Source organism: Hemitrygon akajei, chromosome 28 (assembly GCF_048418815.1).
Source record: "Hemitrygon akajei chromosome 28, sHemAka1.3, whole genome shotgun sequence".
Classification (NCBI taxonomy): domain Eukaryota; kingdom Metazoa; phylum Chordata; class Chondrichthyes; order Myliobatiformes; family Dasyatidae; genus Hemitrygon; species Hemitrygon akajei.
In genome coordinates, this window is record NC_133151.1 from 14,279,303 (window position 1) to 14,293,757 (window position 14,455).

At 49.4% G+C, this 14,455-nt stretch overlaps 1 protein-coding gene across 2 annotated transcripts in view; it reads left to right on the forward strand.

Annotated features, from left to right (window-relative positions):
• Window positions 1-14,455, forward strand: part of LOC140717698 (solute carrier family 22 member 6-A-like) — a 79,195-nt gene that overhangs the window by 11,442 nt on the left and 53,298 nt on the right. Inside the window, exon 2 of one of the 2 annotated variants that reach the window (XM_073031365.1) lies at window positions 13,446-13,926. In XM_073031365.1, the coding sequence (XP_072887466.1) occupies window positions 13,525-13,926 (402 nt within the window). In that variant the 5' untranslated portion in view covers window positions 13,446-13,524. The remainder of the gene's footprint in view (window positions 1-13,445; window positions 13,927-14,455) is intronic. The other variant, XM_073031366.1, reaches the window with a different exon arrangement.

The window sequence follows — 14,455 nt, forward strand, 5'->3', positions numbered from 1 at the left end:
GGTGCTGTCACAGGAAAGCAGCACCCCACCACCCAGGACATGCTCTCGTCTCTCTGCTGCCATCAGGAAGAAGGTACGGGAGCCTCAGGACTCGCACCACCAGGTTCAGGAACAGTTATTACCCCTCAACCATCAGGCTCTTGAACCAGAGGGGATAACTTCACTTGACCCATTACTAAAATGTTCCCACAACCCATGGACTCACTTTGAAGGTGTCTTCATCTCATGTTCTCGATACTTATTGCTTATTTATTTATTATTATTGTTTCTTTCTTTTTGAATTTGCACAGTTTGTTGTCCTTTGCACAAGTTGGTGTCGTCTTTCACTGATTCTATGTGATTATCTTTCTAATATGAATGTATTAAGTATGCCCACAAGAAAATAAATTCCGGGTTTGTATATGGTGATATGTATGAACTTTGATAATAAATTTACTTTGAACTTTGAACCTACTCACTGGCACATCTTTGGACAGTGGGAGGAAACCAGAGCATTTGGAGGAAAGCCAGACATCCACGAGTAAGGACATCTTTACAGAGGACGTTGGAATGAACTCTGAACTTTGACCCCCCCCCCGAGCTGCATTAGTGTCGCTATCGTGGCGACTTGTGTTCTATCTTTTTCCACAACCATTTTAAAAACAATGGAATTGTGGTCACTGAATCCAAAGTATCCCCAGCTGCTACTTCAGTAACCCGGCCCATCTCTTTCACGAAGAGGAGGTCCAGTATTCAAACCAAAGTTCAAAGTAAATTTATTATCAAAGTATGTAGATGTCACCATATCAGACCCTGAGGTTCATTTTCTTACAGGCATTCGCAGTGGAACAAAGAAATACAAAATAATCAATGAAAAACTACACACAAACATAGACTGACAAACGACCAATGTACAAGAGAAGACAGACTACACAAATACAAAAGAGAAGTAAATAAACAATACTTGAAACAAGAGCTGTTTGCTCGTTCATTATGTGCGGTGTGGTCTGACATGGACGATCATTGGTTTTCCGTGATCATAATTGTTCTCGGCAAATTTTTCAGACAGAAGTGGTTTGCCATTGTCTTCTTCTGGGCAGAGTCTTTACAAGATGGGTGACCCCAGCCATTAACAATACCCTTCAGAGATTGTCTGCCTGGTGTCAAGTGGTCGCAGAAACAGGTCTTGTGATCTGCACCTGCTGCTCATACAACCATCCACCACCTGCTCCCATGGCTTCACACGACCCTGATAGGGGGCTAAGCAGGTGCTACCCCTTGCCCAAGGGCGACCTGCAGGCTAGCGGAGGGAAGGCGGGCCTTACATCTCCTTTGGTAGAGATGTACCTCCACCCTGCATGAGATGTAGAGTCCTTGAAAGTGAGTCCATAGGCTGTGGCCAGTGGAGTTCCACAGGGGTCTGTACTGGGATCTCTGCTGTTAGTGATGTATATAAATGACCGAGATGAAAATGTAGATGGGTGGGTTAATAAGTTTCCATGAAGACTGGTGTGGTGGACAGTGTAGACTGACAAAGTTTATAGATCTGTTTGTCCCACACACATCAGGGAGGAGGCTACATAGCATCCACACCAGGACCACCAGACTCAAAAACAGTTACTTTCCCCAAGCAGTGAGTCTGATCAACACCTCCACCCACTAACTCCACCACTCCTCTGTTATTTCCTTCCAGCCTCCTCGTGTACAGCCCAGCTTATTCCCCTCCATAGGTGCTGCCTGATTTGCTGAGTTCCTCCAGCGTTTTGTGTGTGTTGCTCTGGATTTCCAGCATCTGCAGAATCTCTTGTGTTTGTGATAATGTGCTGAGTTTCTCCTTTGTCTGTCTCCAAGGAGAAACGCACCAAGTGTACGGTGGTCAAAGCCCATGTCTACATAGGGTTAACCATCTCTCACCAATGTATGTCCTTCTGGGTCAGTGGACTTGCTCTTTTTGATTCGTACATTCACACAGGGAGTCCTGGAAGGTGTCCATGAAACCACGTCACTACCTGTTGTCCATTTGTGCTCACGACTGGCCACTGAATTTGGAAGGTCCCTGATTCAGACTTGGCCTGTGTATTCCTGTTCGTTCTCCCAGGACCCCATACTCGCATGAGGAGGTGAGGCGAGTGCCTGTGGTAAACACTGTGCTGTTGTTATTTAATGCAGGATAGTGTTTACCACCCCATTTCTCCTGTGGCTGAGCTGGTGTTGGCAACCTCAGGTCCACTTGCTGTCTCATATGTAGACCATTACTGACACTTCTCACTTTCCTTCCTGGATGAGGAAATTTTCCCAAACTCCAGAGTTAAACTCTCAGATTGCAGGAGCAAGACTTCATATTCCGACTGGGTTGACTCCAATATGTCGGCATGAACAACAATTTCTCCAGCTCTCAGTAATTTCTCCGTCTCCCTCCTGCTCTCTTCTTCCAATCCCCGTTCTAGTTCCGTTCACACCTCCTACTCTTCTCCTCATCTACCATCATCTCCCGCTGGTTCCCCTCCTCTTTGCCATTCCTCATGGTCCCCTGTCCCTGTCTATCAGATTCCTTCTTCTCAGCCCTTTGCTTCTTCTACCTGTCACCTCCCAGTGTCTCACTTCATTCCCCCTCACCCCCACCCACCTTCCCCCTCACCTGGTCTCACCTATCACCTCCCAGTGTCTCACTTCATCCCCCCTCTCCCCCACCCACCCACCTTCCCCACACCTGGTCTCATCTATCACCTCCCAGTGTCTCACTTCATCACCCCCATCCACCCACCTTCCCCTCAACTGGTCTCACCTATCACCTCCCAGTGTCTCACTTCATCCCCCTCTCCCCACCCACCCACCTTCCCCCTCACCCTGTCTCACCTATCATCTCCCCGTGTCTCACTTCATCCCCCTCTCCCCCAACACCCACCTTCCCCCTCACCCGGTCTCACCCATCACCTCCCAGTGTCTCACTTCATCCCCCTCTCCCCCACTCACCCACCTTCCCCCTCACCTGGTCTCACCTATCACCTCCCAGTGTCTCACTTCATCCCCCCTCTCCCCCACACACTCACCCACCTTCCCCCTCACCTGGTCTCACCTATCACCTCCCAGTGTCTCACTTCATCCCCCTCTCCCCCACTCACCCACCTTCCTCCTCACCTGGTCTCACCTATCATCTCCCAGTGTCTCACTTCATCCCACACCTCTCCCCCACCCACCCACCTTCCCCCTCACCCGGTCTCACCTATCACCTCCCAGTGTCTCACTTCAACCCCCCCTCTCCCCCACCCACCCACCTTCCCCCTCACCTGGTCTCACCTGTCACCTCCCAGTGTCTCACTTCATCCCCCCTCCCCCCGACCCACCCACCTTCCCCCTCACCCTGTCTCACCCATCATCTCCCAGTGTCTCACTTCATCCCCCCTCCCCTCCACCCACCTTCCCCCTCACCCTGTCTCACCCATCATCTCCCAGTGTCTCACTTCATCCCCCTCTCCCCCAACACCCACCTTCCTCCTCACCCGGTCTCACCCATCACCTCCCAGTGTCTCACTTCATCCCCCTCTCCCCCACTCACCCACCTTCCCCCTCACCTGGTCTCACCTATCACCTCCCAGTGTCTCACTTCATCCCCCTCTCCCCCACCCACCCACCTTCCCCCTCACCCTGTCTCACCTATCACCTCCCAGTGTCTCACTTCATCCCCCTCTCCCCCACTCACCCACCTTCCCCCTCACCTGGTCTCACCCATCACCTCCCAGTGTCTCACTTCATCCCCCTCTCCCCCACCCACCCACCTTCCCCCTCACCCTGTCTCACCTATCACCTCCCAGTGTCTCACTTCATCCCCCTCTCCCCCACTCACCCACCTTTCCCCTCACCTGGTCTCACCTATCACCTCCCAGTGTCTCACTTCATCCCCCCTCTCCCCAACCCACCCACCTTCCCCCTCACCTGGTCTCACCTATCACCTCCCAGTGTCTCACTTCATCCCCCCTCTCCCCCACACACTCACCCACCTTCCCCCTCACCTGGTCTCACCTATCACCTCCCAGTGTCTCACTTCATCCCCCCTCTCCCCAACCCACCCACCTTCCCCCTCACCCTGTCTCACCGATCACCTCCCAGTGTCTCACTTCATTCCCCCCTCTCCCCCACCCACCCACCTTCCCCCTCACCTAGCCTCACCTGTCACCTCCCAGTGTCTCACTTCATCCTCCCTCTCCCCCACCCACCCACCTTCCCCCTCACCTGGTCTCACCCATCACCTCCCAGTGTCTCACTTCATCCCCCTTCTCCCCCACCCACCCACCTTCCCCCTCACCTGGTCTCACCTATCACCTCCCAGTGTCTCACTTCATCCCCCCTCTCCCCAACCCACCAACCTTCCCCCTCACCCTGTCTCACCGATCACCTCCCAGTGTCTCACTTCATTCCCCCCTCTCCCCCACCCACCCACCTTCCCCCTCACCTGGTCTCACCTATCACCTCCCAGTCTCTCACTTCATCCCCCCTCTCCCCCACCCACCCACCTTCCCCCTCACCTGGTCTCACCTATCACCTCCCAGTCTCTACTTCTCCCCTCTCCCCCACCCACCCACCTTCCCCCTCACCTGGTCTCACCTATCACCTCCCAGTGTCTCACTTCATCCCCTCCTCCCTCACCCACCCACCTTCCCCCTCACCTGGTCTCACCAGTCACCTCCCAGTGTCTCACTTCATCCCCCCTCTCCCCCACCCACCCACCTTCCCCCTCACCTGGTCTCACCAGTCACCTCCCAGTGTCTCACTTCATCCCCCTCTCCCCCACTCACTCATCCTGCTGAGTTCATCTAGCTTTTTTGTACGTCTTGATTTGACCACAGCATCTGCAGTGTACTTTGTGTTTACTAAACGAAATTACAGACTAATTAGCCTGGCCTCAGTGGTTGGGAAGATGTTAGGGACAATTGATAAGGATGAGGTGATGGAGTACTTGGTGACACATGGTTTGCATGGTTTCCTTCTGGGAAAATCCTGCCTGACGAACCTGGTGGAATTCTTTGAGGCAGCATTCATTATTAAGGACCTTCAGCACCCAGGGTATGCTCTTTTCTCACTGTTACCATCAGGGAGGAGGTACAGAAGCCTGAAGGCACACACTCAGCGATTCAGGAACAGCTTCTACCCCTCTGCCATCCAATTCCTAAATGGACGTTGAAGCTTTGGACACTACCTCACTTTTCTTAATATACAGTATTTCTGTTTTTTGCACATTTTTAAAAATCTATTCAATACACGTAATCAATTTACTTGTTTATTTATTATGTTTTATTTTATTTTTTTTTTCTCTCTCTCTCTCTGCCAGATTGTGGTGGCATCCGTCGGTCTCGAGAGACCATGGATCTGCACCTGGAGTTTCCAGGGCGCAGGCCTGGGCGGGGTTGTATGGGAGACCGGCAGTTGCCCAAGCTGCAGGCCTTCCCCTCTCCACGCCACCGATGTTGTCCAAGGGAAGGGCACTAGGACCCATGCAGCTTGGCACCGGTGACGTCGCAGAGCAATGTGTTGTTAAGGGCCTTGCTCAAGGACACAAACACGTTGCCTCAGCTGAGGCTCGAACCAGTGACCTTCAGGTTACTAGTCTGATGCTTTGCCCACTAGGCCACGCGCCAACATCAGATTATGTATTGCGTTAAACAGCTGCTGCTAAGTTAACAAATTTCATGTCACATGTCGGTGATAACAAACTTGATTCTGAGTTTACAAGTAGGATAGATAAAGGAGATGCGGTGGAAGGCCTTTGACAAGGTGCCACACAGGAGGCTGCTTACCAAGTTAAGAGCCCATGGTATAACAGGAAATTTACTAACATGGTTAGAGCATTGGCTGATTGTTAGGAGGTAGCGACTGGGAATGAAAGGATCTTTGTCTGGTTGGCTGTCAGTGATTAGTGGTGTTTTGCAAGGATCGGTGTTGGGGCCACTTCCTTTTATGCTGTTTATAAATGATTTAGATGATGAAATGGATGGCTTTGTTGTCAAGTTTGGAGATGATATGAAGATTGGAGGAGGGGCAGGTAGTGTTGAGGAAACAGGCAGGATGCAGAAAGACTTAGACAGATTAGGAGAATGGGCAAAAAAGTGGCAAATGAAATATGTTGGAAAATGCATGGCCATGTATTTGTTAGTAGAAATACAGTAAATGTGCAGAATTTTTCTGAACGGGAAGTAAATCCAGGAATCTGAGATGCAGAGGGACGTTAGAGTCTTTGTGCAGAGCACCCTGAAGGTTAACTTGCAGTTTGAGTCAGTGGTGAGGAAGGTTAATGCAAAGTTAGCATTCATATCAAGAGGTCCAGAATACAGGAGCAAAGATGTGAAGCTGAGGCTTTATAAGACACTGGTGAGGCCTCACCTTGAGTATTGTGAACAGTTTTGGGCCCCTCATCTTAGAAAAGATGTGCTGGCATTGGAGAGTCCAGAGGAGGTTCACAAGGATGATTCCAGGAATGTAAGGTTTATCATACGAGGAATGTTTGATACCTCTGGGTCTATATTCACTGGAATTTAGAAGGATGGGGGGGGGGGGGGATCTCATTGAAACCTTTCAAATGGTGAAAGACCTTGACACAGTAGATGTGGAAAGGATGTTTCCCATGGTAGGAGAGTCTAGAGTAAGAGGGCACAGCCTCAGGATAGAGGGCCGCCTTTTCAAAAGAGAGATGTGGAGAAATGTCTTTAGCCAAAGGCTGGTGAATTTGTGGAATTTGTTGCCACATGCAGCTTGTGGAGGCCAGGTCATTGAGTGTATTTAAGGCAGAGACTGATAGGTTGTTGATTGGACATGGCATGAAAGGTTACGGGAAGAAGGCAGGGAACTGGGTCGAGGAAGGAAAAAAGGATCAGCCATGATTGAATGGCGGAGCAGACTCGATAGGCCAGATGGCCTAATTCTGCTCCTATTTCTTATGATCTTATGGTCTTCGACACTTCACCTTTCACCCTTAACCCATGACCTCTGGTTGTTATCCATCTAACCTCCGTGAGGTAGTGTTCATGGGTTTACTATCCATTGAAAAATCAGATGACAGAGACGAAGAAGCTGTTCCTGAATTGTTCAGTGTGTGTCTTCAGTCTTCTGTTCCTCCTCCCTGATGGTGGCAATGAGAAGAGGGCGTGTCCTGGGTGATGGGGGTCCTTAATGATGGACGCGGCCTTTTTGAGGCATCACTCCTTGAAGATGGCCTAGACTCTGGGGAGTCCACGATGGAGCTGGCTGAATTTACAACTTTCTGCAGCTTTTTTCCATCCAGTGCGGTGGCCCCTCCACACCAGACAGTGATGCAACCAGTCAGAATGCTCTCCACAGTCCATCTGTCGAAATTTCCTAGGGGCCAAACATTTTAATTCCTATCCCCATTCCAAGATGTCGGTCCATGGCCATCTTATGCCAAGACAAGGCATCCCTCAGGGTGGAGGAGCAACACCTTATATTCCATCTGGGTAGCCTCCAACCTGATAGCATGATCTCCTTTTGGTTAAAAAAAGTTGCCTTTCCCTTCCCTCTTCCACTATTCCCCACTTGGGCCTTTTACCTCTTTTCACTTGCCTATCACCTCTGCTGTCCCTCCGCCTTCCCTTTCTCCGAAAGTTCACTCTCCTCTGTAATCATATTCCCTCCTCTCCAGTCCTCGACCGTTCCTCCCTACCTGGCCTCCAGCCACCCTCCTTCCCCTCCCACCACCTTTTTATGTTGGTGTCTTCCCCCTTCCTTTCCAGTCCCAATGAAGGGTCTCAGCCTGAAACTCCTCTCCACAGATGCTGCCAGACCTGCTGAATTCCTCCAGCATTTTGTGTGTGCTGCTGTGTAGAGATCCTGCACTCTCTCCTTTCAGCTAATTCACCCCCCCCCCCCCAACCACCACCCTGACCCATATGTCTGAGTCAATTCTCTATGATTTGGAGGGCGAGGTGGAGATTCATCCCTACCAAAGGAGGTGTAAGGTGCTCCTTCAGGCCACCCTCGGGCAAAGTGTGGCATCTGCTTAGCCCCCGATCAGGGACACGTGGACCCATGGGAGCAGGTGGATGGTCGTACGAGCAGCCGATGCCGATCACACGTCCTGGTTATGCGACCACTGACGCCAGGCAGACAATCTCTGAAGAGTATTGATCATGGCTGGGGTCACCCGTCTTGTAAAGACACGGCCCAGAAGAAGGCAATGGCAAACCACTTCTGTAGAAAAAATTGCCAAGAACAATCATGGTCACAAGACCATGATTGTCCAGGTCGTTCCACACGGCACATGATGGATGAGCAAACAGCTCATGTTCTCAGCATTATTTATTTACTTTTTTTTGTATTTGCAGCTTGTCTTGTTGGATGCTTGCCTATCTTCCTTTGGAGTTTCTCACTGATTCTATTGTGCTTCTTTCTCCTGCTCTGAATGCCTGTAAGAAAATGAATCTCAGGGTAGTATCTGTACTTTAGACGATAAGACCAAAGATGTAGGACCAGAATTAGGCCATTTGGTCCATCGAGTCTGCTCCGTCATTTCATCATGGCTGATCCATTTCCCCCTCAGCCTCAATCTCCTGCCCTCTCCCCATATTCCCTCATGCCCCGACCAATCGAGAATCTATCAACTTCTGCCTTAAGTTTACATAAAGACTGGGCCTCCACAGCTGCCTGTTAAAGAATACCACAGATTCACCTTCTCTGGCTAAAAAATTCCTCCGTATCTTCATTCTAAAAGGACGCCTTCTGTTCTGAGACTGTGTCTCTCCCACTATAGGAAACATCCTCTCCACATCCGCTCTATCTGTGTCCTCTGGTCCTAGACTCCCCCACTATAGGAAACACCCTCTCCACATCCGCTCTATCTGTGTCCTCTGGTCCTAGACTCCCCCACTACAGGAAACATCCTCTCCACATCCACTCTATCTCTGTCCTCTGGTCCTAGACTCCCCCACTATAGGAAACACCCTCTCCACATCCACTCTATGTGTCCTCTGGTCCTAGACTCCCCCACTATAGGAAACACCTTCTCCACATCCGCTCTATCTGTGTCCTCTGGTCCTAGACTCTCCCACTATAGGAAACATCCTCTCCACATCCGCTCTATCTGTGTCCTCTGGTCCTAGACTCCCCCACTATAGGAAACATCCTCTCCACATCCACTTTATCAAGACCTTTCACCATTTAAGAGGTTTCAAAGAGGTCACCCCTAATTCTACATTCTCGTGAATACAGGCCCAGCGCCATCCATCGCTCTCCATACGACAAGCCATTTAATCCTGGAATCACTTTTGTGAAGCTCCTTTGATCCCTCTCGAGTCTCAGCTCACCCTGTATTGTGCTGTAGGTTTTCTATGTTTCTATTGGGCTCCCTCACCTCCACCCCTCTGACTCTCAATACAGGAGCCCTTCAGGACTGTGTACTAAGTACCCTCCTTTACTCCCTGTATACCCACGACTGTATTGCCACCCACAGCTCCAATCTGCTAATTAAATTTGCCGACGACACTACATTGATTGGCCTGATCTCAAACAATAATGAGGTGGCCTACAGGGAAGAAGTCATCTCTCTGACACAGTGGTGTCAGGAAAACAACCTCTCTCTCAATGTTGCAAAAACAAAGGAGCTGGTTTTGGATTACAGGAGAATGGTGACGGGCTAACCCCTATTGACATCAATGGATCTGGTGTTGAGAGGGTGAACAGCTTTAAGCTCCTCGGCATCCACATCACCAAGGACCTCATGTGGTCTGAACACACCAGCTATGTGGTGAAAAAGGCACAACAGCGCCTCTTTCACCTCAGATGGTTGAGGAAGATTGGTATGGGCCCCCAAATCCCAAGAACTTTGTACAGTGGCACAATTGAGAGCATCCTGACTGGCTGCATCACTGCCTGGAATGGGAACTGTACCTCCCTTAATCGCAGGCCTCTGCAGAGAGTGGTGTGGACAGCCCAGTACATCTGTAGTTGTGAACTTCCCATGGTTCATGACATTTACAAAAACAGGTGTGGTAAAAGGGACAGTAGGATCATTGGGGACCCGGGTCATCCCAACCACAATCTATTGCAGCTGCCACCATCCGGGAAACGGTACCGCAGCATAAAAACCAGAACCAACAGGCTCCAGGACAGCTTCTTCCACCAGGCCATCAGACTGATTAATTCACGCTGATTTGAGTGTACTCTATATTATATTGACTGTTCTATTTGTTATAAATTACTATGATTGCACATTACACACTTAGATGGAGACATAACGTAAAGACTTTTATTCCTCATGTATGTGAAGGATGTAAGAAATAAAGTCAATTAATTCATTCAATTAATTTATATATTCATATCATCTGCAAACTTTGCAACAAAGCTATCAATTCCTTCATCCAAATCATTGACATATAATATGAAAAGATGTGGTCCCAACACAGACCCCAGTGGAACACCAGTTGTCATCAGCAGCCAACCAGAAAAGGCTCCCTTTATTCCCACTCTGCCTCCTGCCAATCAGCCACTGCTTTAACCACGCGAGAGTCTTCCCTGTAATACCATGGGCTTGTAGCTTGTTAAGCAGCCTCATGTGTGGCACCTTGTCAAAGACCTTCTGAAAATCCAAGTACACAACATCAACTGATTCTCCTTTGTCTATTCTTCAAAGAATTCCAACAGACTTGCCAGGGAAGATTTTCCCTTGAGGAAACCATGCTGACTACAGCCTATTTTATCATGTGCCTCCAAGTAACCTGAGACCTCATCCTTAATAATCAACTTCAACATCTTCACAACTATTGAGGTCAGACTAACTGGCCTATAGTTTCCTTTCTTCTGCCTCTCTCCCTTCTTGAAGAGTGGAGTGACATTTGCAATTTTCCAGTCCTCCGGAGCCATTCCAGATTCTAGTGATCTTGTGAAATCCCTTTTTACTGGGCGTCTCTCAAACAGCCCTCACTAACAGCCACCAGACTCCGGTGAGGAAACCAGACTCTGCACATCTAGGGTCGATATGACTTGGGTTCCGTCAAACCCAAACGGTTGGGATGTCTCACTCCCCTGAACACTGGTCTGTCTGTGCGAGTATTTACGGCTCCCACGCAAGAGCACTTCAGCAAGAAATAACAGACACATACAATTAAACAGAAAGTATATTTATGAATGTTAACTTAATGAAAGAGTTATTACGTAAAAGAAAGAACAAAAAACAAAAGGGCCTTCTCCCAGTTCCCGCCAAAAAGGCCTTGACCCTCACCAGTGTCCCTCACAATAACCTCTCCACTTAGCATTCTCTAGAAATTTCTCCCATCCTGATTGGCCAACACAACATTCCTAAATTGAATAAGAAAGCTTCTTATCTCAGCTCAAACCCAAACAGGCTGACGCAGAACAGATTGCACTCACGGAACTGCTAAAGTGAGTTCCCATCAGCATAGCAGTAAAAATCTTAACCAGGGTGTTACACTTGAAAGATCATTACTTGTGCCTCCACAATCTCTTCAGCCATCTCTTGGGTGTACACCATCTGGTCCAGGTGATTTATCTACCTTCAGGCCTTTCAGTTTCCCAAGAACCTTCTCCCTAGTAATGGCAACTTCACACACTTCTGAGCCCTGACACCTGGAACGTCCACCCACACTAATGTCTTCCACAGTGAAGACAGATGCAAAATGCTTACTCAGTTTGTTCACCATCTCCTTGTCCCCCGGTACTACCCCCCCCCAACATCATTTTCTAGCAATCCAATATCCACTCTCACCTCTCCTTCATACTTTTTTGGGATGAAATAAAGCACACGAGGATTATAAAGAAACCAGAAAAGAACCCAAGGGAATTAGGAAAGGTAGGAGGAGCCATGAATAGTCCTTGGCAAGCAGGAGTAAGGTGAATCCTAAGGCTTTCTATACATCAAGAGCAAGAGGATAACTGGGGAGAGGTTAGGACCACTCCTGGGTAAAGGGGGTGGGGGGGGGACACGTGCTTCGATGCAGAGAATGTCAGTGAGGTACTTAATGAGTACTTTGCTTCCGTATTTACCAAGGAAAAGGATGTGGAGGACCAGGAGATCAGTGCTGAGTGCAAAATGTTACAGCGGTTAAAAGTCAAGGAGGAGGTTCTGTTGGGTCTCCAAATGACTATTAAGGTGGATAAGTTCCCAGGGGATTTACCCTAGGTTATTAAAGGAGGCAACAGACAAAATTGCTGGGGCCTTGGCCGGTACCTTTGTGTCCTCTCTATCCCAGGTGATTGATGGCTAACGTCTTACCTTTATTTAAGAAGGGAACAAGGGAAAATCCTGGGAACTATAGACTGGCGAGTCTCACATCAGTTGCAGTGAAATTGCTGGAGAAATCTCTTAGGGATAGGATACATGAGCTTTTGGAAACCGAAGGTCAAATTAAGGAGAGCCAGCAGGGTGTTTGATGAAGTCCCTCTTGGGAGGCTAATTCAGAAGATTAAGATGCATGGGGTCCATGGCGAACTGGCTGTTTGGAATCAGAATTAGCTTGCACGAAGAAGACAAATGGTAGTGGTTGAAGGGATTTACTTGAGCTGGAGGTCTATCATTAGTGGTGCTCCACAGGGAACAGTGCTGGGACCTCTGCTGTTTGTGATGCATCCAAACGACCTGGATCAGAATGTACAGACAGACAGACATACTTTATTGATCCCGAGGGAAACTGGGTTTAGATGGGTGGGTTAGTAAGTTTGCAGATGATACCAAGATCGGTGGAGTTGTGGATAGTGCAGAATACTGGCAAAGAATACAACGTTATATAGATCAGTTGCAGATATGGGCCGAATGAGTTTAACCCAGATAAATATGAGGTGTTGCACCTCGATAGGGCAAATGCAAGGAGACAATACACTGGCCAAGATCCTTAACCATGTTGCTGAGCAGAGAGATCTTGGGGTCCAAACTCATAGCTTCCTGATATTGGCTACTCAGATTGACAGGGTGATTCAGAAGGCGTAGAGAATGGTTGCTTTTATTAGTCGAGGCATTGAGTTGAAAAATCAGGAAGTTATGTCGAAACTTCGTAAAATTCGAGTTAGGCCATATCAGGAGTATTGCATACGGTTCCGGTCGCCCCACTATAAGAAGGGTGTGGGGGCCTTGGAGTGGGTGCAGAAGAGCTTTACGAGGATGCTGTCTGGATTAGAGGGCATGTGGTATCAGTAGAGGCTGAATAAGCTTGGGTGGTTTTCTCCGGAGCGGCAGATGCCGAGGGGAGATCTGATAGAGGTTGACAAGATTACAAACAGCATAGACAGAGTGGACAGGGAGTGTCTGTTTTCTGGGTTGAAATGTCTAACACCAGAGGGTATGCATTGATGGTGAGAGGGGGTCGGTTCAAAGGGGGATGTGAGGGGTGAGTTTTTTACTCAGACAGTGGTGGATGCCTGGTGTGGTGGTACAGGCAAATACTCATGGATTTGTGCAGACGAAAGTGTTTGATTTTGACATTGACTCTAACAAGTGTATCTGTTGCCACCAGATTAGATGTTGCTGAAACTTGTACCCAAAGACAGCTGAACTGAGGTCTCCCAGGTGACGGAGGCTCTCTGAAAGTGACCATGGGCTTTGAGGACATCCTGGAGAAGCTGGGAACTGCGGGCAGATTCTACGTCATTCACATTGTTCTCCTCGCTATCCCTCTTGCTATGCTGTCCACCCACAACCTACTCCAGAACTTCGTCGCTGCTGTTCCCGACCACCGGTGCAGGGTGCGGCTGGGAGCCGAGGGCTCGCGGTACCGCAATGTGACGGAGGAGCCGCTGAGGGAGGAGCTTCTCCGGGTGTTCATGCCCCTGGACGAGGAAGGGAGGCCAGACAAGTGCCGCATGTACACCTCCCCACAGTGGCATCTCCTGGGCACCAACAAGACGCAGGGCAACAGGAGCCAACCTGACACACAGGCGTGCACCGATGGGTGGGTGTACGACCGCTCCCAGTTCACAATGACGATTGTCACAGAGGTACGTTTCAGAAGACCACTTTGCAATCAGATCTTAGCTTAAGTCCCATCACCCCTCCTGGACATTGGCCGCCTACAGTAGCTAACCAGAGTCCGCTGGCCTGGGCCACTCTTTCAAGTTGTCCCCAGGTGTAGCCCATCTTCCCAGGTGAAGATCTCTCAGGGACGAGGTCTTTGCAGATTGTTGGCATTTCTGTAGCTCTGGGCTTTTATGAAATGGGTTTGCCAGCCCCATGTCCAACCTTCCTCCTTTCGCAGCCGGCCTCTGAACCGTCCATGGTCAAGGTTTGCAATCAGAAGGACTGATCGAATTTGGGCAAGAGGGGGCCTGTTCTGCCTCGAAAGCTGTTTGCGTTCATTGGCCAACCTTCCCCCATTCAGAGAGCAGTGTCACAGCTGGGAAGTGGTGAAGGAGATGTCTGCTGCTCTGGTCTTCAATAGTCGGGGCAATGAGTACAGGGAATGGGACGTTATGTTGGTGAGGTCACGCTGGGAATGCTGTGCACAGTTTTGTTTGACCTGTTATAGGA